Source organism: Nicotiana tabacum, chromosome 3, assembly GCF_000715075.1.
Source record: "Nicotiana tabacum cultivar K326 chromosome 3, ASM71507v2, whole genome shotgun sequence".
Classification (NCBI taxonomy): domain Eukaryota; kingdom Viridiplantae; phylum Streptophyta; class Magnoliopsida; order Solanales; family Solanaceae; genus Nicotiana; species Nicotiana tabacum.
This window is the reverse complement of record NC_134082.1, coordinates 147290311-147316760: the sequence shown is the minus strand read 5'-3', so window position 1 is coordinate 147316760 and position 26450 is coordinate 147290311. Positions and strand designations below refer to the sequence as shown.

Below are 26450 nucleotides of genomic sequence, written 5' to 3'. Positions count from 1 at the left end.
TACAAAGACAGTTTCAAAAATTATTTATTCCGTTCAGTTTCAGTTAAGGGTGTATTGTGGGTCGGGCCCAGTCCGGGACCGGCTCGGAACCGCGTGCCAAACGGGCCAAACGGGTCGGTCTCAAACGGGCCGGTCTCTAGTGGTGCAAAAGCCCATAGCGGGTCGGTCCTTACCAAAAAGTCTGTGAGCTCGGGACCGGCAGGCGGGCCTGGGCCGGTTCAACCGGGCCCAACGGCTAATCTTTTTTATAAAAAAAATAAAAATAAAAAGGGACAACGGTCAGATATTTAAAATGTAGCCGTTGGACTGCATTTTTAGCCGTTTGGCACTTTCAAAAATATTATTTGGCTCCCAAACTTTGTTTTAACCCCAAACTTTTTATAATTACACTTTTTCCCTATTTTCAACTATAAATACCCCCTCATTCTTTCATTTTTACTCACAAATTCATCAATCTCTCTCATTTCTCAAACTCAAATTGAAGTATTCAAGTCTTCAAGTTTTTACTCATCTCTTATTTCTCAAACTCTAATTCTTAATTCAAGTTAAATCATGCCCGGTGATTCTAGATTGCACCCATTTGTTTTGGAACACTTTAATGTGGTAGAAGAAAATGAAGAAGTTTACATAATAAAGTGCAAGAACTGTGGTTGAGTCTACACTCGTCGTCGAAAGGAGGGCACAGGCTCTTAGGCAATAAAGAGTTGTTTTGCGCGTTCTCCAGACATTCGCATTTAAGATTTTAAGTTGATTTGAGATAATTTGTGTTATTTTAAAATTATTAGACGTATTATGCTTAATGTTCTAGTTTGTTAGATTAATTTGAAGTATTATGTTGAAGGTATTGAACTTTAATTTGAAGTATTAAATGTAAACTTTAATTTGCAGCTTTGATACCGAGTATTAAATGTAAACTTTAATTTGAACTATATCTATAGCTTATATATATTATATATACTATATCTACATATTGCACTATATATATAGATATAGTATATATAATATATATAAGCTATATATTATATAAGGCAATATATAATTATATATACATACTATATATATTTATATAGCTATATATAAACAATTTATATTAGTATATGCGTATATAGTTTATAAAAAATTGTCTTAGATTAAAAAAAAACGGAACGAAAAAGCCCGTTTAAGCCCTCTGGCCCGGCCCATTTAGCCCGGGACCATGTGGGCTTAGGACCGCAATGGGCCAGTTCCACTCATTTGGCCCGTTATGCCCGGGACCGTTTGGCCCGGGACCACCAAAGCCCTGGCCCATTTAGGCACGGGCCCGGACCACAATACAGCTGTAGTTTCAGTGAACAAGAGGAAAGAAGCATGAAGTGATTGCAGTTTTACTTATCTACCACTTTCATTTATAATTGCCTCAAACAAATGCCCCAAAATAGTAGTATAAAATAAGAATTATATTGATATATGATACAAGCTGACAACAAACGGTTAAAAAGATTTACTTATCATTAAAACACGCTAAAAAATCATTTGAATTACATATTTTTATATCTAATAAACATAATTTTTGGGGCCTAAAGCAAGAGCTCTATTGGCCTTGGGGTGGAGCCGTTACCGTCACTTACTTGGTAAAGTTTTGGGTCTCATACAAGGGTAAGTTGGAGTTTAGGCCGATTAGGCTGAGGCTCAACAACCTCCATATGAATCCTCACTGTTCCAAGCACACCATAAGAGACACTCCCATCAACCTTCCGTATTCTCTGTTGTTTCTCATCGGCTGACCATTCCCCTGCATTTTCGCCTTTTGATGTCAAGTAAACAGGCCCTTCAATACCATACCTGGAAAGGTTTTTTTTTACAATAATCATGAGTATCCAACAGCTAACGCGAATGAAGTCTTTAAGTTAAAGCAGTATGGCAAATAGAACTGCAGAAACGGGTACCGTACTTGGGCACAAAGACAATGAAGCCATTGGATCTTATTTTCACAATTCTCGCCTCGGTATCTGTCGGCCTGCACAAGCATGGACAAGTAAAAATGAGAATGAGAATATGGGAGGACAGAATGGGGGGAGAGGAACCAAGAAGAATCTCATACCGCTTCCTGAAGAAAATGAGAGTATGGAGTTCTACTGATGCTCTGCTGGCCATCTGAGCATTCCTATGCCGATAATTTAGATCTGTTCCGGAAGGGAATGAGCAAACATAACCAAACAAAATGCGAAACTAGAGAACGAGTTTGGTTTTTCCTATAAAGAAGACCTCTCCTTTTCTTCTTTTTTTTTTTGCACTAGTCATTATAAGTTTAAACCCTTTAATGTCCAAGGTTCAGCAATAGCATAAATACTAGGACGATGACACTGCACAAGTAGATCATTTACGTTGAACATACGGGCATTAACAAAAGTACTCAAGTACTTCCAATAACCGATAATCCTCGACTGCCATGGCGCATGATTCGAAACTCGGTGAATAATGGCCCGCCCCTCTACCCTTCTCCACAGGCATCTGTTTGCAGCAGGGTTCGAGCCCGTGACGTGCACCTAACCCACACATCATGTGTTTCGCTCTTACCACTAGACTGAATCCTTGGGGGCCAAAAAGTACTCAAGTTATTGCTAAGTAAAACCTCGGACTAACAGACACATTCAGTCCCAACTATTCACTCAGTGGAGGAAAAAGCATAAAACAATTAATACAAACTTCTATGATCTACCTCTGAACAGATTGCAACCAAAGGCCCATTTGATCAAGAACAAGCATACTAGAAAGGCAAGCTCATATTACTCAATCTACTAGAAGTCAAGTGCATTTAAAACGAATACCAAGCATAATGAAAAGCAGTACTTACTGTCCGAAATACTAGTTAGCTTGGGTCTATCTTGGAAAACACCAGGAAGCTTATATATTCCCAAAGATGCAGCAAGCAACCGATGAACGATTACATCTGCAAGGCAAGATAAAATAAGAGGCTCATGATTGATCACATCCATTGCACTTCGTCACTATAAATGGATGGTAGCTTTTACTAACCAGCATATCTTCTAATGGGCGAGGTGAAATGAGTATAAAGTGGAGAGGCAAGACCATAATGAAGATATTCCGGAGGACTAAGGTCTCCACTACAGAAGTAAACCGCCTGAAAATGCGTACCAAAAGCAACACTAACTCAGAAGTTACTTGATATTTTCAAATGTAGGGGATTTGTCAAATCAACCAAGAAGGAACCTGTGTCATGCATCTGGTTGCCAGAATCCGAATCAGCTTGTTGAAGTATGGATCATCACCCTAAGGAGAAGATAGGAAGTTAGCATATGAACGCCACAACAACACAATGGAACTAGACGTCCCTAAACTACTTTGAGTAGTGCAACATCATTCCTATTCAAAGTTTCTTGGCTATTAAGTCCCCGATTTCTACTTTTTCAGCAAAAGCAGTCCTCCTGTCAATGTTGAGCCAAATTGACCTATGTAATTCTATACAATATAAATTAAGGGCATTTTAGTCAAGGACAAATGCAAATGTTCAACAAATAACAAACAAGCCAAAATAAGAATCAGAGAAGGTAATCATGTTTTTCTTGATATTTCCTTTTATTTATTTTTTATATTCCCTATTATTTTGAAGAAAAACCAATAGTTTTTCATCAAGTTACCTTCGTTTGTGAGCTAAACACATTATTTAAGTACCTTATGTTTGCCCAAAAAGTACAGTGAGCATCTTGCCTTACAAAAGATATGATACTGAATGTCTTAACAGTAAAAATTAGGATGCTAGATAGCGAGCCCGAGTCGAGCCTCAACCATTTAAGGTTAGGATCGAGACAGATTGAACCTAAAATTCCATGACTCGATGTCAGTTTGATTGGAGAATCTTAAGGCTTGACATTAAGCCGCAAAAGCTCGAACATCAAGAATTGATCTGCCACAAGCTCTATGCTCCAATTAAAAGAAGCCGAAATTAAAATAAAAATCCTAATAATTTCTAACCTGACAATTCATTTAAATCTGCAAACATATTTTATTCTTCCAAGCCAACAAAACACGTCTTGCAAATAAGAAAATATGACATTCCACTTATTAAAATACATAATGGGGAGTTGGGAGAGCCAATGAAACTACAGTCATAGAAGATGAATGAAGTAGCGACATAGTGCATATTAATAGATCTCGTCACAAGGAGCCAAGAGCCCAAGACAGAGCTGACTATCGGCATCAAGATTCAAAAGAGAGGTTGGAGAGAAATCAATTAGAGGAATTGATTTTCTTCTGTTCGTTATAGAAGGGTAAGGATTGATTGTGGTGTCCTAATAGCGGGACACCAAACGAGAATTTGGTGTCTACGAGAAAGCCAATTGTAAAGTTAGTTGTTCATTCCATCGTCAATCAATTGAATGGAGATGAGAGTAGTAAGTAGTGAATCTTTTCCTCATGAGTGGTTTTAATACAAAGTGAAAGGGAATGAGAAGCTGACAAAGAAATAGGTCGTGTGCGTACCCATTAAAGCAATTGGAAAAATTAGTTAAGGTTCTAGGAAGCTTGTCTGCAGAAAAATGAAAGGTTAGAGTTCCGGGGAGCTTGTATGGAAAGGGATGGAACTCATTTCTTGTCTAGGTCAGCATGCCTACAGCCAATCGGCTCGATGCTTGTTCAGCTCAGCTCAGCTAAGCTCAACAATGGACAAGCTGGGCTCAGCCAAAAATGAGTTGCCACATGCAGATTGTGAACGCATCTGCGATATTCAACTTGATTTATCGCTAAAACCTCTTTGGAAATATAGTGGTAGGAATAAACTTCATGCTTTAATTTTCAGATTTCACTATGCACATCAGGTTCAATGACAGCCACAACTCACCACGGCCCGATCCAGAGAGTCAGCCAATGCTTTGGATGATGTCACATCCAAGCTAAGACCAACTGCTTCAGCTGTGTGGAGAAGAGGCTCAAGCATTTCTTTGGTTGGGCTAGGATGGCGTCTGCAAATAAAAATGCATTATGAAAACCTGGATGATTATCAAATTTAATTAAAGTACAAAGGTTAAGCTTTAATAGCCATTTCATAGTGTCACAACTCTCTGGCATTAAAATGTAATCCAAATTTTTGCAGAATACTTGAAATTATGTCAAGTAAGAGAGATGATAGCAAATAAATTAACTAGAAAACCGAGCTTCGCTTGACCATGCTATCTTGAAGTAAGTCTAACATAACATGAACTCCAAAGTTTTCAGAACATTTATATTAATCCAGAGTTCTGAGCAGGAATCAAGAATCTCTGTCTCTAGTGCTCCATCTTAGGACCACTATGAATAGCCATCTGATGTATAAGATGGCTAAATTTTCCCGTCTCATATCCACAACCTGCTATGTTGTATGATTCTCTTTCCACATCCTTCGTGTGCTAAAAAAGAATGTAACTTCAAACTAAACAAACAGATATGTTCCTTCTAAGTAACAATAGCAGCATACCTTAGTAGAGAACAGAGAGGAAAATGCTTCAGGATTTTTTCAGCAACTGCTACGTTAGCAGCAAGCATAAACTCTTCAACCATTTGGTTTGCTTCACGAATCTGATACATTCCTAAACATACAACTTAAAAATTAGCTTTACACGAATAACTCAAAACAGTAAAACAAAGGACAAAGTTATGTGCAATCACAGCCAAATAGCAGAACTCTTCTATGAAATTGTGGAAAGCACATAAAAGACCATGTCTCACTCTCCAAGAAGTGCATGCACTAGCCGAGTTAACCAGCAAATAGCCCAAACTAATGCATGTTTAGGCTCGAGACTCTCCTGTCATATGACTAGATCTCGACAGTCGACAGTGGCAACCAGTAAAAGTTCATTAGCCAAAGAAGGTCAAATTCATAAGCCGTCACTTAAACTCATTCGATTCTTTCATTTTGAAACTTACATAGGCTCGTGTTTCTATTAAACACTCCAACCTTAACAAATGTGTACCTATTAAACACAAATTACAATCTGTCAAAAAAACATAATGCCTGTAACTCACACGCAGATGTTGTGGCAAAGGAAAGAATGAAATGATGACATGTGGCATTTGGACCAAAATAATTATAAAAAATTTTGAGTAAAAATAAAAGAGCCTATTTTCTGAACCCACCCCCGCCCAAAAAACTCTCCCCCTTTCTTCTTCTTCTTCTTCCACCTCAAACCCCCCTCCACTCGCCGCCGGTAACCAAACCCCTGCCGCCTACAGCCTGACACCACCTCACCAAAGAATCAAGACCAAAGACTCCAAAACTTTTTTATTGTCTTTCACAATTCAGAAACACAAACAAAACATTACGTAAACTGTTACGTAGAAAACGCTCAATTCAATATTGATCCAGATCTCCTCAGATATGCAAGCTTGAAGATGAAGAAGCTGAGTAAATCTTCAAAGATTTAATTCTTTTGGAAAAAATTTCAGACAAGACCGCACCAAGAAAAGGGTGCAAAGAGAAGTGGGACAAGAATGTAAAAAGTGAGACTGTTGGGGGTTTGGGGCAATTGTTTTTGCACAGGAAAGAATCTTTACCGGTACGAAAGAATCAAAGGGCAAATGGGGCAATGAAGAAAAGTTTATATATTACTACTGTGAGATTTGAAAAAAAAAAATTGCAATCTAAACTTGGTGTATGAGTCGGTTATATATTGGAAACTTCAAATTTTCTCAAGGTTTATTCGCCGGCTTTTTGAAGTTTTCCGGTAGAGATGTAGATGAGGGAGAGACCGAAGGTGAAGACTGGTGGCAATAATGGGTAGAAAAAATGAGAGTTTTTCCTTTTTAAAAAAAGGGAAAACTGTTATTGTATTTGGCATTCATTTATGCAATGTGGAGAAAACTTTTCTTGTCAAGTCAGCATTTTGCGTTAAATTGCTACACTTCTTGAGTAGTGTAGAATAGATACTAGTCTTAGTTCAAGTGTCAAAATGAAAGAGTTGAACAAGTTTAAGAGACCGCTTATGAGATAGGCCGCCAAAGAATCAAGCCAACCCTATTTCTATGTAGGCATCCACATATAATGACAAATATTCAGTAGGTTCGTTGCGATGTTTGGGACCCCCACTCATATGCCAAAGGTGCTACTTCAATTCAAGCGCAAGCCCCTCCGTTATAGCATAATTTTAAAAAGCTATAAACAAAGTACCAAATTGGTTGCAGGTCGATATTTAAAAGTCTGATTGAATCATTCCACATTAAGTCAACACTCATCTTTTAAATGCTGGACTAGAAGCTCCAACACATGAACGGTTTCCGAAGAAAACAGCTTAACTTCTTAAACAACTATACACAACTTTCTAACTCATCTCCGCAAATAATGACAGCTTCTACTATATCAAGTCCTGCGTGTTTCTACTCTAATCACTGTCATAAGTGTTAACTTCAAATTGTTTCAGCTAGAAAATCAGAAGAATTCAGTTATTAAGTCATAAGAAACAGTAACATCAGGCCTCTTTCCTGTGACTGTTCCAGCAGCACCATGCCTTTTCAGGTAACCATTCAGATGGCACGACCTCTTCTGACGATTTCGCAAAGCAACTTCTCGGACAAAATTCCTGTTACCAGTGCATTCTGACATGATTGCAAAACTTCTCTGGTGACTTCCGACATGTTTTTAGGCAACATTTAGTTTCTCCGATTTAAAATAAGCAAACTCAAGTTGGTTTCCCCACCTTGAGTTTGAGGGGCATGTTCAAAGTAAAGTGTGAACATTAGAATGTTAAGAGTAAGAATACTAAAAAAGTTTGGTTCTTAAATAAGGTATAGGCCCACTGGACAAATATCATGTGTAATGTGGTTGAGTGTTCTAAAAATAGGTATGTCTGGTATTTATCTTATCATCAAGTGAGCGACTAAATCTCTTTCCTTCTCTTATCTTCACTTTCTTATTCTTTCACCACCACTACACTCGGAACGAACCCAAAATCAGAAATAGAGAGGACCCCCCAAACTAAAAAGATGAATAATCAAGGAAGACCAAAGGATGATCATCATTTGCTTATCTTCTTCGTCTCAAAGTCCTTGCAAAAGACCATGTCCTTGGATACTGCTCATGAACCTCCATCTTACTGGGCATGTCAGATAGGTTTACATGATAGCTTGAGGTACTATAGTAATATAACTACCAGAAGTTGCAAATTCGGAAAACTATAATAAGCTCCAAGTCTCACATAGTTTCATTCTCAAAAAAAAAAAATCAGTCTCCCATAGTTACTCTATGAGAATTAGCATGCATTACTGCTGATTAGCTTAGCGAATTGTAAGACTCCAAATGGATAAGGGTCAAGAACAGTCAACCAACATCTCCATCCGCAAGAGCAATAAGCCCCGGGCAACATGTGCTTATCTCCTTGTTGGAGCTCTCCTGAAACAGCCATCAAACTAGTGATGACAGAACCCACGTCTCATACTCTCAGCAGATGGAAATTAATCCTTTATATCCCTCAGCACATGTAACTCAACCCTTCATATTCCTCGAAAAAAGTTCAGAGTAACGCATGTTTCTCCCTCAAGACAATTCATATTCCCATTTTCCCACACCTCATACCTAATAATGACGATGATGATGATCATAATATAATAATGATAATAAGAACAACAACAACAACAGCAGCAACCCAGTATAATCCCACTAGTGGGGTCTGGGGAGGGTAGTGTGTACGCAAACCTTACCTCTAACCGGGGTAGAGAGGCTGTTTCCAATAGACCCCCGGCATCCTTACCTCCAAGAACTCCCCACCTTGCTCTTGTGGTGACTCGAACTCACAACCTCTTGGTTGGAAGTGGAGGTTGCTTACCATCAGAGGAACCCCTCTTGTCTATTGTTACAACAATAAAAAGGATAAAAACAAAGATACATTTCTGCCTTCGATAACATCTGTTCAATATAGGCCAAAATACGCCAGAATTGGGTAATGCCATTGATACAGCATATGTTCTATGAGCTTGAAGCTAAGAAAATCTTAATGTCACACTAGTCTGAAACAAATGATCCCTAAAATAATTCTTAAGCACTGCCAAATATATAATTGAAAGAAAGTTTCTGAGCTTTCCAAATGACAGATAGTAGGGCACCTTTATCTAATTTACAATAAGCTACCAAAAGAAACTAAAGAGAATTAAAAAAGAATAGGATGATACCGATATCAAGAGGGTCATGAGTTTCAGTATCAATCTGAAATTTGACTTCAGCAGAAGCAAGTGTCAGTGCACCCCTATCAATGCGTCTTTGCCTCATTATCTGCAAGGTTGGTTTAATTATAATGCCTTTAATATATTGATATACTAGAGCTGAAAGTCCAAATCTAAGAATTTGTAACTATAGAAAGGAGAATAAAGATTAGGAGATCATCACCTTGGCTAACCCATTCAAATTTCGTAAATCTGAAGTTATTGGATCCACCAAGCGACTGGAATAGCAGATATAACTTGTAAGTACAGGAACTAGGATGTACAAAATGATGGAAACAACAAAAGCACTGCAGTAGATAAATATGTATTCTTTTCAAAGTTTAAGCAGATGGACATATAAGCACTGAATAGTTTAAAGCCGAACCAGAAACAAACCCACAAGTTTATATTTTCTCAGGTTGAATAGTTAAATGGAGAAGTAATTCATATAGCCGACCCCAACTGGTTTGGGACTGAGGCATAGTAGTAGTTATTGTTGAGTGGTTCACCCGGTTGAGCCATCAATTCAACTACATGTAATGATTTTTTGTCAAAACAGTATGACAATTGCAGGAATTACTTGGAAATGAGTACAATATCATATGGAAAGGAGCATCCTCAAGATGCTTCTCAACTTAAATCCAACTACAATACGGCTTCTCAGCAGTGGAAACCCTAATTTATAGTGGAAATTGTTATGGAAGTCTATGGCTCCAGAGAAGGTAGCATATTTCACTGCACTGCAGCGAACCAAACTGAACGCTTACAACTTAAGAATAACAAAATGGGGATTTCCCCATTTTGGGGACAACTTATTCCAACCATTCCCCTATTTTTCCCCCAAAAGAGAATATTCTTTTTTATATTCTTCTCTCTTCTATATTATATATTATCTTTCATTTCAATTTTATTTTTTAATTTCCATTAAACAAATTCCATCTTTTATTTTCATTAATTTGTAATTTCCATTAAAACAATTTCATAAAATTTTAAATAATATAATTTGTAAGCAATTATTATAGATTAACTAATAATTCAAATAAAAGTGAAATCATTGTGATACAAGATTAATTAAATACATATTACATAAGGACAGTGTTTTGGATAGCGTGCGGCGACAAATAGCGACGAGGGCCCGCTTCACTGAGGCGAGAGGTGCGCAGCGAAGCGCTCACCTTTTTGATGTGAAGCGACAATTTATACAAAAACATAAAATATTATATACATATAACTAAAAACTCAATATCAAGTCAATATGCAATTAATTCTACTATATAAAGAAGACAAAAAAAATAGAGCAAAAAAAAAATGATTCTGCCTTTGGAAACACTGCCTCTGATAAAAACAGCAAAGAAAAAAAGACAAAAAAAAAGAGCAAAACAAAAAATTGATTCTGCCTTTGGAAACAGCAAAGAAAGAACAAAAATGAAATTTTTGCCTCTAGAAAAACAGCAAATAAAGAAGAAGACAAAAGAGAGCAAAAAAAAATAATAAGAGAAGAAGAAAAGCCTCAGTTTTTGCTCGACAAAAACAGCACAAATACAGACCCTATTTGGCTCTGTTTCTATCGACAAAAAACAGAAGAAAAAAAATAGAAAGAAGAAAGAAGAAAGAAGAAAGAAGAAAGAAGAAAGAAGAAAGAAGAAGAAGAAGAAGAAGCATACCTCTGTTTTTTCGCTATTGAAGCTTGAAGAAGATGAAGCCAGATGACGAAGAAGAAGACTGAAGAAGACCGTTGGTTTGTTCGCAGGTGAAAAGCCCTAATCGCTGAAGTTTTTTTGTTCGCAAGTGAAAAGATCGAAGCCCTAATTCCCGACTTAAGTCTTCTCCCTTTCTCTTTTATTTTTTAAAAAAAATAGCGAAACTATAGTCGCTACTCGCAACATTGTCGCCTCACGCAACACACCTTGAAGCGAGCGCTATTTGGAATCGCAACACAGCAGATGCTCTGAAGCGACACACCCTCGCCTCGCCTCGCCTCACGCTACTAGCGCTGAGGCGAGCGCTATTTATAACACTGATAACGATAAAATTAATTCGAAATACTACATAAATATTCAACTTCAACCTCTAGTATTCTCCCATAAATGATCTATTAATGCATTACGAAGTGCAAAATGAACATCTTTGTCCTTAATTCTTCTATGTCGAGCTAAAAATTCTTGAAATCGTTGATTTTCATCGACTGTCATTTCTAGTGTTGGAGGTGGACCTTCCAAATCATCTTGAATTGGTGCATTAAGATCACGTTCATTCTCGATTATCATGTTGTACAGTATAATACATGCAGTCATTATATCCACAGTCACAACCACAACAATCCTCGTCCTCATTCACTCAATACTATAATGATTTTGGTGTATCTAGAAACGACATATCTCCCTACTAAGTTATTATGCTATTTACCGTAGTTTCAATTTTTATGTATTTTCATTTAATGTATTTTCAATTTTCACTTTTTAATTTTAGCAACATATACTCCCTCCGTTTCAATTTATGTGAACCCATTTGACTGGGCACGGAGTTTAAGAAAAGATAGAAGACTTTTGAACTTGTGGTGTAAAATGAGGCACATATATTTTGTGTGGCTATAAATCATTGCATAAAGGTAAATTGTTTCCAAATAGGGAAACGGGTCATTCTTTTTGGCGCGGACTAAAAAGGAAATAGGTTCACATAAATTGAAACGGAGGGAGTAATATTTTATATTCACACCTTTCAATTTTAGCAACATCTAATATTTTATATTTGCACCATTCATTTTTTAGATGATTATATATTTTTTGTACAATTATAACTTATAATAAAATTTACAATTTTACATAAAAATAATACATGCGCGAAAATTAATTTATCAAAATTATACGCCAAAGTTAAGATGTAAAATTAATATTACAAACATATTACGTAAACATAATTAGGTATATGTAAAGAACTAAATTAAAAGAGTTAAATAATAAAATAACAATAAAATATGCATGAATAGTAATGAGGGAGATGAATAGTGTACCCCATATTTGGGGGAACACTATTCATCCCCAATTTTGGGGGCAAAAATAGGGGAGGGTTGGAGCTTCATTATGGCAAAAGTTGCCCCCATTATGGGAAAATGGGGAGGGTTGGAGATGGCCTTAGCTTACAAAAAACACGAGGAGAATGAGAACTACTTTTATTACATTGTGACTTTAACGGGAAGACGAGGTCACTGATAATTGCAGTATTCAACATTCAATATGTATCCAATACGTGTAATCTTAACATGTACTAAGGCATGGTCAAAAATTGAAGATTGAGCAACTTAAAAGTATGAAGGAAAAAAATATGAAAAACCTCGCCTTCTTGCAATTTGCTGTTTTTATATGGACAAAGTAGGACAACTTTTTAGGGAGTTAGAGTCTGCATTCAAGGGTCAAAAGTTTTCTTTCTTTCTTTTGAATCCTTAGCGCAAAATTGGTGCAGTGTTATCAAAGGCGAAAAGCGCAAAAAAGCTCTAACGTCCGTTGCGGCTTTAAGTGCAAAGCGCAAATAAAGCGTGGGCTTTAATGAAAAAAGACGCAACTAGAGAAAAAGTAAAAATATGTATATGTAGTCCAAGACTAATAATTATAAGCATGAATAACGAATATATGGACAAAAAAAGTAGAAAAAAATTATGATAAAGTGAAATATCAATTGCTTAATGTCGGATTTCCAGGATTATACTCATTAGCAAGGAAAAAAGTATGCCTTAGAGCCTTGATGCGACACTAAAGCGCCCACAAAGCGAGGCAAAGAGCTCAACAAGTTTTGAGCCTCACTTCAGGGCTTAAGCACGCTTTAAGCGCGCCTTTGACAACACTGAATTGGTGTACCCACTGTATAGATGGTTAGATATTGGCAGGCTTCAAATACATGCTATAACACTTTCGTAAAGCTCCACTTGGTGTGACATCAATGAAATCTTTTGGTTTATCAGGAAATGGTCAACAAATAAAGATGAATCTACCTTTCAAATATTTAAATGGGAAGATGAAAAATCATGAGAAGTATTGAACAGACAGAGCAAAGAGAAGATGGCAGAAGACCAGTAAAGAAAGAAAAGAATGTGTGAGACATCAGACATCTGAAATTTCTGTACTTTTTTTAGCAGTTTAAGTATCTGTACTTTCAGTGACAGAAAACTGGGTTCCCAATTTGATCTTGTTGAAGGCCTCATACCTTGAAGGATAAGGTTTACCCATTTCCTGAGGGAAAACAACAATATAGACTGGAAAAGGCAACATAAAACAATTAATATCAACACTGATCCAACTTATTGAGGTGTGAAACAAGAGGACTCCAGTTTCAGACGGTTAAGAACTTGAGTCATCCACCCATTACTAGTGGAAACCATTAACAGTGGACTTAACCAAAATCTACTTCAGCTCACTTTTCATAAAGCAACTTAAGGTTTTCAATGTAGAATGGTAACTGATTAGACAAACATTTAGGAAGTAAAAGGAAGGTGACTGGAAAAAGCTCGCCAGAGTTTGAGGCCAGACAACTTTGCGACATGCTTTTCAACCTATATGTACTAAGTTGGTCAATTCCTAAAGAGCGCGAGAGATGCTACTAAGCTGGACAGGTGGAAAACTGCAAAGAACACAAGAACGTATGGTTCACGATTTTGCATGCATCATTTGGTTGGTATGGATGGAAAGGAATCAGAGGTGCTGCGCGGATTAAGGCAAAATCTTTTACAAAAGCTCAAATACAAATGTTTATACTTTTTGGCTTTTTGGTGCAACATACTAAATGTATATTATTTAGAAAGTTCTTTAGACTTTCTCGGTTACATTTATAAAGGAGACTGAATTTTTCTTTTTTGACATACCCAGCATGCTGTTTTTGTATTAAAGTCTTTATTAAACCAGGACACTCGCCATAGTGATTGAACCAGAAATACCCTTCAACAGATGATCCCCATATGCACTAACCATGACGTACAAATCTTCAGACATAAAGGAAGGCATATGATAATATATATGCTCCTATTTTTGTACCACTCCACGTCTATTAATGAATTGTTTGAAAACCACAAAGTGCTTGCATAAAGTAGGTTGTGAAGAGTTACTCCAGCTAGTGTATAGAGTACAGACACAGTGGTTAATGGGCCATACGTATTAACGTATACCAATTTAGCTAGTGCTCAAAGAGACTGCTTTAAGTTTAAGATGTTTGAGAGGAGATGATGCTTTAGAATCTGATAAAGTATGACCAGAAAAGAGCTAAGCAGACAAAACATAAACAGAAACATCAAATAGGAGCACCTGTCATCCATTCTCGCTTGAGCCTCGACATAGGATAATGCTGCACAAGATTTAATCACGCTTTTAGTGTATCTAGTAGAAATAATCTCGGCATCAGGTGTCATTTCCTGAAAGAAAAATAACCGTACATTAGGTGACAATAAAGATGAATAGAGCTTATGTCAGGGGAAAAATATCAGAGTATGACCAGCAAGAGGTCAAAAACACACGAGCATACAAATAAACAAAGCAGACAGGGACTCATGAAGTCGCAGTCGTATGGCAGTATAGTTAAGCAGCAAAATGTGGAATGCTACAAAGTGTTTCATCAACAATCTGCCTAAATAACAGCCTCATGGGAGGATTATTCACGATGCTCAACTCGTACATGCATAAGGATCAGGAAAAAATCATTTTACTTTTGGCTGACAAATAGTTTACCCAATTCAACCAGACACCTTGATCTATGGGTTACCATCCCAGTTGGTTGGGGCGGGACAAGGAACTAATTTTGAGTTTGAACTTACATCAGCCTAAGACAACTTTCTGTATTTATGCATTACCTTTGACATAGCAGAATGAAGTGACAGATAATTAACAAGTAGTTAGATGATTGACCATTAACTATGTCCGTATAAGCTGGATGTTAGTAACAGAACAAAAAAATCTACTGATTTCGACTGGGGGACATTGTACGAACCTGTAGGTACACAGAGGAAGGAAGAAAAATGACATAGAGAAACAGATAGCTAAACGAAGACCGTCTCCGTACGTGTGTGTGTGTGTGTGTGTGTGTGAGAGAGAGAGAGAGAGAGAGATAACGCTGTGAGAAATAGAAGATCAACTATCACTTCTAGCAAATAAAATTAAAAAAATCACATACCCAGATAACTGAGAAAGCTAGTCTTTCAACATCAGCACGAAGTGAACAAATATCTGCCAAGCAAAGAAAAAGCATAAGATTAATGAGAAAAAGCCATGCATAACCAAAAAGTAGATACTTTGGTACACCAATCGGCACGAAATACATCTCCGAGCCATGTGACAAGCAAAAACCATTCAGGCTAGTGCAATAAAAGTAAATTTACCTTCTGTAAGAGGTTTTGGAAGCATGTCGATTCGACGCTCTACAAGATATACAGAAGTGCCTCTTTGTGAAGCCTCATCATCAAGTGGAGTTCCAGGATGAACAAAATTAGTAACATCAGCAATATCTGATATATGTATTAAAGACTACAACCAAACCTTTTCCATGGTTTCCATGATGTAGACATTATATTTCAAAATAAACTGTGGAGAACTGAAGGTAATGAAAGAAAAGAAAGAGAAAAGTTTTAGTGGGTGAAAAAGTGCACAACCAGTGTACCTGGGGCACAGGAAGATTTGGGGAGTCAGAAGCATCAAAGAAAATAAGAGATGGCATACAGTTATATACTCATCATTAACTGATTGTAAACATAATATTTCAGCCACCTAACAAGTCTAATAAACCAAAGAGTAATTCGAACAGCTTCACATGCCCAAAACCCTCCTCACACCCCTCCCTCCTCAAGGAGCTCACTGTCTCTTGAAGAAAAAATTAACAAAAGAAATCAGTATTAAGTTTTGCAAATTCTAGCCAAAAGATCTTTAAATTAAACATGGATACGAACTCCCACTTCAAAATTTCCATTTGGAAGAGGCATACAATGCAATGCATCATCAATATCCCTGCATCCTGTGTCACGGAAAAGCAGAATTCTGTCTAAGATTGACATCACATGTAGGAAGTATCTCATCTATGCTGACATAAACTAAATGTGGGCGCTAGTTAAATGGAAGACGTAAACCACAGTTTAATTTGGGAACATACCAGGAGGGTCCACACTACATACACGCAGATGACGCAGATCCTGTCTAATAGGATTTGTCAAATCTTGAGAAGACACAGACCAAGGTAACGGTGGCAAGCATGCCAACACTTGAGCAGAAAATGGTCTGGCATCTATATCATTCTCTATCAATACCACCTAAAGTGATTACAGAACAAATTTAGTCGTGACTATTATTTATCAGCATAAACAAATAAATAAAATCCTAATAATTTAAGCATGTAAAAATAAAATAAAGGCAGCTACAAGCAAAGGAGAACAACGCCCTTAGCACTTACTTGAAGGTTTTCAACAAAAAGCCACAACAGAGAAAATACAAAGTCTCGAAAGTACATGACAGAAAAGGTAGAGAAGGATAATCTGTTTAAATATAGAAGAGAACGAATGACATTTTACCACATACCTCTGTTTCAGTATCCCTATCACCTATTTCTCCAATTGTCCTGACATAGTGACCGGTTGGATATCGGGACAAACGATCCCATGAATCAACCGCAACGATAATCCGCTTATCCAGCAAATTTCCCAACTGACGAGTTTGTATCCGTATCTTAGGGATTCTGCGGTCTTTGGATACAAATAAGGCATGGGCAAGACCACCATTACCTCCTGGCATAGGCATTGGCTCCAAGGATCCACAGTAACTGCAAGGATGAAATGAATTATATACCAGATAAATGAAAACTTTGTTAATAGTGGAATTAGATAAAGCGATTTCAAGAAGTACGAGTTCAGTGACAGGGGATAGAGTCCACAGACCATAGAATTGCAGGATTAGTTTAAGGGGTAGAATTTTCCAATCCCGTGCTACTTTGCAAACGGTTACGAAAATCCTTGGGCATCACTCAATCTCAAAGATACCACAAGAGGTAAGAACCAGTCACTATAGAGATGAGTGACGCCTGAAAAGGCGCCAGAGAAAGAAGCAATATCTGAACTGTCCTGAGAGAAGGAGCAATGCCTTGAACGGTCGTGGGTAGAGCAGCAGCACCAGACGGTGTAAGCCGCCTGCCGGTAGCATAAGCTATGTAAGTTGCTACCAAAATCGAAGAGGCTCTGATACCATGTACGGCACATGGATGTTGGACCTAACTCAACCTCAAAAGCTAGCTCAAGAGCTAAATCTAAGACCATAAAAGGAGACAAAATTATCACACATTTGAAATGCCTAGGGCTGAACATCTGGATCGTGGAATTTATAATTATCCAAAGTTACTCTACCTCTCACCTTAAAATTTTAGGCCAGATGTGAATACTTTAACATAGAACCATAGCAAGCAAAGTACGAGTCTCACTACTACAAATCAAAGAATTTACATGCTTTAGACCAAGAAAAGGAATTTGACCTACACATGGCATGGTAAAGATAATTAAATAAACCTTTCTAACATTAAAGTGTAAAAATGTAGTTCAAATGTGTAATAGAGTGGGGTCCCATTAATTTTGAGTTCTTGACTGATCGAACAGTATGAAAAAGTATTTCACTGGCCAGAAATGGTCATTGTGCAGCCCCAAATATAAACCACAACACTCAAAAGTGATGAAGAATTTAAAAGTTAAAAGTAATTGGTGTATTTAACATTATCAAAAGATTAGGCCAAAACATTTTTACAGAATATATTTCATGTTAGAAAATGAAGAGCATGGAACATATTTTCAAACATTTTCTCCATTTCAGGGAAAGAAAAGAACTCAAAAGCCTAACAATTTGAAAAATATGAGGAATAAACCATTAAACAATATAACCAAGGACAAATATCAAGTTCGATCCCAGATATGGACGTGACCATTTTGCCAGGTGGTGACCTATTTGGAGGAACCAAGTGGATATCCTTTTTCTAATTATGAAAAGGATACAATCTCTTTTTATAAGAGAAAAGATACTGTATTCTAAAGGTGATAGGATATCTCACCTTAAAATTTTCGATAACTTATTTGCTGATTCAGGCAAGAACCAGCATAGGACAATTGTTTTTTAAAGTATCTCCTGAAATGGAAAAAACTTCTGTGCCAGCTTCTTGAAATGTCTTTTTGGATTTTCTGAACACGTGATTGTATAATGCATAGGCATTTCAAAATATCCTTTCAGGTGCTTTAAAAAAACAAAAATTGGGAAAAGAAATCCTTAGGAAGTACGCTAAAACCCCATTGAATTATCAGAAGAACTTCAAGGACCAAAAAGTATTTATCTAAGAGTTCTCCCCATGACTATCTAAAGCCAGCATATAATTCAATAATAACTTACGAGTGCCAGTTCCGCTTTATGATACCAACAACACGACCAGTTGGGCGAGAAGGTTTCATTTCCTCAGATGCAGTTTGCCCTTGATTCACAACTCTAGGAGCATCATCAGCGCTATTTGGAGCTAAATGAACATCTTCTTCTTCGTCTTCAGGATACAAAATAGTTATGAGATTACATGAACAGAAAAGTTTTGCACCATAATGAAAGCAAGCAAGGACAATCGTGATGTACAGACATACAGGAGAAGAGGGACAAGTTCACAATCACTATTTCGTTTTGCATGGAATTTATAGGACATTAATTTGAATTGAATAATTCATTCATAGTAGGAAAAAATATTAAAGTAGTCCCCGGAGGAGTAAGTTTGAAGATAAGCTATTACAGTAAAAATAATATGGAATGACGCAAGTTAATGAAATTTGTAAAATCTGTATAAGTAGTAATAGTTAGAAGTGGATCAAACGTTCTGAAATAGAAATGTAATCCCATAAATAGTAGGCAAGGAGTACTGAATTATTCCTTCATATCATAGAAAGTGAAACACTTTGTATCATCAATTTTGGTTCAACAAAAACCAAAACACTTTGAAATCCATCATGGCTGCAAGCAAAGCAGGCTTATGAGACAGAAAAAACACCAAAAATGGAATTTTTTCCAAAATCTCATAGACCCACCTGAGCTGCCATGCCAAGCTATAGTTTTTTCAGACAAAAACTAAAAAATCACCATAATGGGGTAGGCTCATATTAGCCTTTTCTCCGACAAAAGCCAAAAAGCTTTAAAATCCGTCATGGCTGCAAGCATCGGTTAGCCTTATGAGACAGGGAAGAAACACCAAAAATGGAATTTTTTTCCCAAAATCTCAGACATGTGAGCTGCCACGCCAAGCTACAGTTTTTTCAGACGAAATACCAAAAATATCAACATAATGGGGGAGGCACATATTACCTTTTTCTCAGACAAAAACCAAAAAGCTTTGAAATCTGTCATGGCTGCAAGCATCAGTTAGCCTTATGAGACAGAAGAAACACCAAAAATGGAATTTTTTTCCAAATTCTCATAGACCGGCCTGCGCTGCCACACCAAGCTACAGTTTTTTTCAGACAAAAACCAAAAAGCACTGTAATGGGGTAGCTCATATTAACCTTGTCTCAGACAAAAACCAAAAAGCTTTGAAATTCATCATGGCTGCAAGCATTAAGTAGGCTTATGAGACAAAGAAGAAACACCAAAAATGGAACTTTTTCCAAAATCTCATAGACCCGCCTGAGCTACCACGCCAAGCTACAATTTTTTCAGACAAAAAGAAAACAAAATCCCCTTAATGGGACATGGTCATATTAGCCTTTTCCAAGACAAAAAACAAAAAGTTTTGAAATCCGTCATGGCTGCAAGCATCAGTTAGCCTTATGAGGCAGAGAAGAAACACCAAAAAATAGAATTTTTCCTAAAATCTCATAGACCCACCAGAGTTGCCACGCCAAGCTACAGTTTTTTCAGACAAAAAACCAAAAAAACTTTGAAATCGGTCATGGCTGCAGGCATCAGTTAGCCTTATGAGACAGCGAATAAACACCAAAAATGGAATTTTTTCCAAAATCTCATAGACCCACCTGAGCTGCCACGCCAAGCTACAATATTTTCAGACAAAAAAAAAAACAAAATATCAACATAATGGGGTAAGCACATATTACCCTTTTCTCAGACAAAAACCATAAAGCTTTGAAATATGTCATGGCTGCAAGCATAAGTTAGTCTTATGAGACAGAAGAAACACCACAAATGAAATTTTTTCCAAAATCTCATAAGCCCACCTGAGCTGCCACGGCAAGCTACAGTTTTTTGCAGACAAAAACCAAAAAATCAACCATAATGGGGTAGCTCATATTAACCTTTTCTTTGACAAAAAACAAAAAGCTTTGAAATCCGTCATAGCTGCAAGCATTAAGTAGGCTCATGAGACAGAAGAAACACGTAAATGAAATTTTTCCAAAATCTCATAGGCCCAATGAGCTGCCACGCCAAGCTACACTTTTTTCAGCTCAAAAAGAAACATGTTTGGTTCATCTTCTACAGAAGACAAAATCTTCACAGCCTTATTGCATATAAAATGGACCACAGAGAGTAATAAGAATGAAAAAGGAAGATCATGTGAAATTTCACCAAAAGGGTGATCTGGTGAAAGGAAAAAGAGGGAGGTCAAGATACACCTCTTGCAAGTATTTTTACTCTTTACCGCCAGTGATGGTGATGTTGGAACGTGGAGGATTGGGAGGTTGAATGGAGGCTGGGTAAAAAGTTAAGGGGTGGTAAAGGGGTAACTAAAGGTTGGATTCAAGCCACGTGTTGGAGACAAGGCAATTAATAGTACTAATTAGTTCGATTCAACCGTTTTGCATTAGTCAATAAGGGCATGTAGACCACTTCTGTAACGGCATGGACATGATCGACCTAAATTGTTAACGGAGGGCATATCTAGACCATTTCACATACTTCAGGGACAAATTTGACATTTTCATGATATAATAAGTATGTCATGTCCATTAAAGAAAAACAGAAAACAAGAAAGTGGACGGACCTTCATCAGCTAATGCCAAAGACTTCTCCTCATGCCACTGTTCTTGAGGCAAAAGCTCAACCGCCACTATATCACCATCAAAAGCCCTATTCATATTTGCACGCCCATATATAATTATCTCATCACCAATGCTTTCACTACCAACATATGCTTCAAATGGATTAAAACGGTTAACACGAAGTTTCCCCTGGTGGAAAAGTCCCCGAAGCAAACCCGAAGTAACTTCTGACATGGGTTTATGCTACAGAAAGCATGAATAACAGACAAGTTTAGGAGGTCATAGCCTTAAAAACAGCACCAACAAAATAGTTTAAATAAATTTTATCAAGCAATTAAAAATACCTCATTATAAATGACTTTTCGCTTTGAAGGCCTCAAATCCTCAACATCCTCCATATTAACGTCTTCAGAAGGAGGCTGAACTATTAGGTCAAGCAATTCCACCTGACCAAGCGACTTTACATAACACTCAACTGAGATCAATGGAAGTAAGTCAGTAAAGACTCCTGAAGATAAATTTAACTGACTAAGGAAGTGCAACAGGTAAGTCGAGATAACACTGTCCAAAGTAACGACCAATGAGAACTTTCACGAACATAACAGAAGCCTCTCAGTGTTTAAATCAATACCGCCAAAGTATCATACTACTGAATGATTGACATCAGAAAACTACAAGCAAGCTCTACCTGTCTCTGCAGAAATGCCCTCATCAATTGCCTTCTTCTTGTTTTCTCTATCATTCGTAATTAGCAAGACACTTACTCCGGTGCCAAGATGATCATGATACCATTTAGCTGCGACCCTAATGGCTGAACCACCAAAAAGTGCCAAAGTTTGTCAATCTACTGGTGATACAAACAAAAGCATTCAACTTTGTTAAGAATAGGTAGAAGCCATAATGCGAAGACCCATTAGAGACAGACATCAAGGTTCTCGGTTATACTTTCCCAAATCATGTTAACCTTTCCCATTCTGCTTCTTGTCTATGAAACTTAATATAGTTGACTTATATAGAGTTTTGCACTCAGATAATCAAACTTGAAGAGATCTTGAAGCTTTACTAGAGAAGAAAATGAGAATCTTGTTTCATTTCTTTAAGAGATCTTCCTACATCAACATATCAAAAATACCGAGACACACAAAACAAAAATTAGGGTGAGATACTCCAGTAGAGGGCAGGATGATAAAGGACCATATTATTTTTAAGACCAATGCATAAGATACAAATTACCAACCTAATTAGGATTCTGATAGACTAAGTTATTTCCAGGGGAGGACATGATTACAGTACACAAATCCTTCAACACCACTACCAAACTTTATTTTTTATTTGGCAGCGAAGCAGGCTTGAACTCTTGACCTAGTGGCATGAAGAGGACTCTCTCGACCACTATGAACAAGAATGGCCGGTCACCATCAAACTTTTACGGGTTTGTCCTCTAGACTTATTAGTATAATAGATCTATTAAAGAAACTAAAAACAATAATAGACTTAATTAAAGAAACTAAATCAATAAATTACGAGAAAAAAGAAGAGACAAATTGAGCCCTACATAAAAAGATCTGTAGAGAAGCTATTTATTGTCATACTTTTTCAGTCAAAGTCAGCTTTAAATCACAAAATTCTAAGTTCCAGTGTTTCTGGAAAAACTAAGGGTCCTTTGGTTTTTGGTTGGGGGTATCAGGAAAAATATCATTCTCTATTATTTTTCGTTTTTTGTTTCGTGTTTTAATATACAATTAGACCTCTCTTTAACAGCATCCCTATCTAACAGTCATTCACTATAAAGTCTAGTTTTTCTCATAACCGGTTTTTTATGTTATATTTTACCTCTCTACAACAACATTTTGCCTATAATAGCAACAACCATCTTTATGACAGCACGCTCTTTGTAAAATTACCCCTCTATAACACTCATGCAGATTTTCTAAGATTATTACTAATAATAATTCTAAATATTTAAGCAAATATTTTATAACTTTAATGTACAACTTATAATAGCTATATATATTATCTTTAAGGATAACAATATGTCCATATATGTATTATCTTAAAGATAGCAATATGTTCCATGAACATATGCACATCAAATATTTTTATAACTAAAGATCTACAAATGATATATCTTGCATTAGAAAAATGCCAAAAGATACTTAAAAGATCTATTTATACTTTTCGAAGATATGCATATCATTCTTTTTGTTATTTGAAGATGTACACATGATATATCTTATATTGGACAATTACCAATAATATGTAAACGTAATCTATTCGTTTTTTTAATTGTGTGCCTTAGAGTTCAAATATTTGTGCGTTTAGCTAAGAATTTTTTAACAATGTATTAGATTTATTTAGCATTTAATTCGTGAAATATTTATATCTTTTGAGATTTTGAATTTAAATATATTATTAATAATCTTTTATATATAATATTATAAAAGAAAAACAATTAGTTTTTGGATAATTTTTGTCTATAACAACCAAAATATATTTAAATGTCAAATGTTGTTATAGGTGTATAACAACCATTCACTATAAAAGCCAAAAATTTCAGAACAAACGATGTTGTTATAGAGAGGTTTGACTGTACTTGTATTATTATACTTGGATAAACAACAAAAGGACCAAAAATTACCCTTCATGTTAATTCAGAGGTTCTTATTCTGTCATTGTCCAGATCCCACAAAACCTGAAGAACGAAGTGCTTCACTCCTCAGTGCACCTCAGAACACAAGACATCCTTAGCAGGGGTCCGTAAGAGAATATGCAAGGTTATACCTTCATTTTTATAGTGAATGATTTTTCCCAAATCTAGTAACTTTATAGCCCTAGCTTAATTTAGAAAATGAGAAGCGACGAAGTCAAGCATTCTATTCCTCACCTTGTATTGCAATTGGCAGAAGCAAGACTTTCTTTCGTAAAGTTTAGATTCTGAATCCAAGACACTACGCTGCTGTTCAAAAACTAGGGATATAATAGTAGACAATCTTATTCAATTGAAAACAAACACACTCTACTTCTTCTTCTTTTTTTTGGATAAAGTAACAAACACATTTTACATTATATAAAGCAAATCCAACTTTACTATAATGAACAAAATGTCCAATAAGAAATGCATATGCACTAAAACAATTCAGTGATAATTAATCTCTGTACTACAATACCTATATAGGACTCGATCCAAATTCAGTAACTAGGTTATAGTGCAATGGGGTCTTCCAGACTCGACCAACAGTTGGAACTGAAACAGAAACTAATAATTGCAGCTTGACTATTTAAAATACTGTGTACTATAGAACAGAAGCATAGTTCCTTGTACATAGGCTACTGACTAGCCCAGTTCTCATCAAAGATGCAAGTAAAAATGTACAGTTATTTGTTCCTTACTGATCAAACACATAAGTATGGCCTTTAATGCACTTTTTTTTAACATGGACCTTTATGCACTTAATAAACATGCAATGTAAGTATGACCTTTAATTCGCTTAACATAAGCATAATTGTAGGATTTAGAGAAATTAGAATGGAAGGGCCCAGACAGCTAGTGGAATGATAATGCAGAAATGCATGGCACAAAATGTTCAAGAATAACAATGAAATACAACTTTAATTGCAGCTATACAAAGGTGAACAGACAAACCTCTATCGTTCCGATCATTCGGGCTTTCACCAGCCAGGGCCTCCACATAAGTATCCCTGAACAATGTGCAGATGAAGGAATATTTTTCATCAGATCTCAGCCTTGGCTGTAACCAGTAGCTATAGATGTCTAGTAGAGTGCTATGGATCATGTAAGTGGATTGGTCAAAAGGAACACCCAGGTGGGTTTTTTTATAGCTCAAGGTCAGCCATGAAAATCCCCAATTATAGCAGTAGACGCTATTCTACTTATCCAAAAAAGCCATCTGTAGCAATCAGCAAAGCTGCAAGAGGGAGAGTTAACATCAGGACAAGTGGGCAAATGGAGTTTGCCTACTTGACTTGCATCTGCCTTCTGATCTTATGCAACTCTTTACGCGGAAAAGATAACAAATCTTAAAATTAGTCTGAAATAGTGATACACTCTTCTCATCGCAACTAAAGGGAGCATTGACCGGATACACTCTTTTCATTGAAACTAGTCATGGACATACAACTAAAGGGACCTTCTTATTGAAACCAATAAAGTAATTAGTTTTTCCTGCCCGAGGTGATAAACAATATACCTTCTTATCCTACCTCTTTTTCTCGTTGTCTTTTAAAATTCGAAAATCTCGTCCCTCTACGCCAAAAAGAAAATGACCAGTGCGGTTCAAGCGGATCAAATGACAAATATTACCCTAGCATTCAAAGCCTATAGTTCTTGCACCCCTGCCCTCTTCCCAAAATGCTGCACTTGGAATTTTGCTAAGCACAAGGGAAAAAGCATTATTGAGAACGAGACAATCATTAAACAGCACAAATAAGTATTTTGCCGTAGGCAGTGGTTTTGTCAGAGCATAAAAGTTCCCAGCTTTTGATCAAAAGGCAAGTGAAATTGATAGCAACATAACTAGGGTAATAGAAGAAGAAAAAAGGAACATACTTGTGATATTCATTAGAAAAGACAAAGAAGTTCCTTAAAGAATTGCTACAAAGAGCCCTGAGTCTGTTATAAACCGCAATATTCTTGTTCTTGACCTCGGCCAATACCACGGATAACACTACCACATTGTCAATAGCGGGATTCTCCAGCAAATCAATCTAACACATAAATCCAATATATCAAACAATAAATCCAATAAAAAGTTTAAGTTGACACGAAATATGCGGCATGTTATCAAATTATATGTGCAGTACCTGGTTGAGAACAACGTTGGTGTCAAGAACAAGAATAGTGGAGCGAGAGGCGCTTAAGCGGGCAGATGACTTGTCACAACCTTTGTCGCAAAATGGAGCTCCGCAATAAATATCGTCTCGTAAATAGTGTTCCCTAACTTCCTGAAATCCAAATAGGAATTCAAATTAAAACCCTAAACGGGAAAAGAGAACAAATACAGAATCAGCGCCAATTATGAATGAGAAAGGTATGGGAATGAGGAGTGCAGACCTTCAGTACTCTGCCTTGTCTTGTTTGGCGCGTGAATGCTCTGCTCTTCAGCATGTTGAAATTATATGATTCTTCTTCGCTGCTTTTTTGGGTGTTGGGGTTTATGGGTTTACTCGTTTTTTGGTTTCTAGGACCGAACTGCTGTTGGTTTGTGTTCGAAAGAGGCTGCCTGTAAGAGGAAGAACCGGTTCTCTTTTATAGTTCTTGAATTTGGGCTTCCTTAAAGCAGTGGATTTGGAAGCTCTGACCGCCTTTTGT

At 36.7% G+C, this 26450-nt stretch overlaps 1 protein-coding gene across 2 annotated transcripts; it reads right to left on the bottom strand.

Moving 5' to 3' along the window:
• Nucleotides 1-1408: 1408 nt before the first annotated feature.
• Nucleotides 1409-26450, bottom strand: LOC107829893 (exosome complex exonuclease RRP44 homolog A). Of its 2 annotated transcripts, none has more exons than XM_016657369.2 (24): nucleotides 26193-26450; nucleotides 25943-26083; nucleotides 25689-25846; nucleotides 24765-24820; nucleotides 21810-21932; nucleotides 21466-21596; nucleotides 21124-21364; nucleotides 18546-18690; nucleotides 16704-16944; nucleotides 16282-16438; nucleotides 16078-16146; nucleotides 15518-15643; nucleotides 15313-15365; nucleotides 14451-14557; nucleotides 9347-9401; nucleotides 9133-9232; nucleotides 5450-5561; nucleotides 4838-4958; nucleotides 3211-3270; nucleotides 3016-3121; nucleotides 2834-2929; nucleotides 2081-2162; nucleotides 1931-1996; nucleotides 1409-1821 (listed from the first exon to the last, which is right to left on the bottom strand). In XM_016657369.2, exons 1-24 carry the CDS (start codon nucleotides 26244-26246, stop codon nucleotides 1626-1628), a joined length of 2796 nt encoding a protein of 931 aa, XP_016512855.1. In that variant the 5' UTR covers nucleotides 26247-26450; the 3' UTR covers nucleotides 1409-1625. The 2 variants fall into 2 exon arrangements, with proteins under 2 accessions (XP_016512855.1, XP_075106132.1); XM_075250031.1 differs by having other exon boundaries at nucleotides 24765-25047; nucleotides 26193-26359.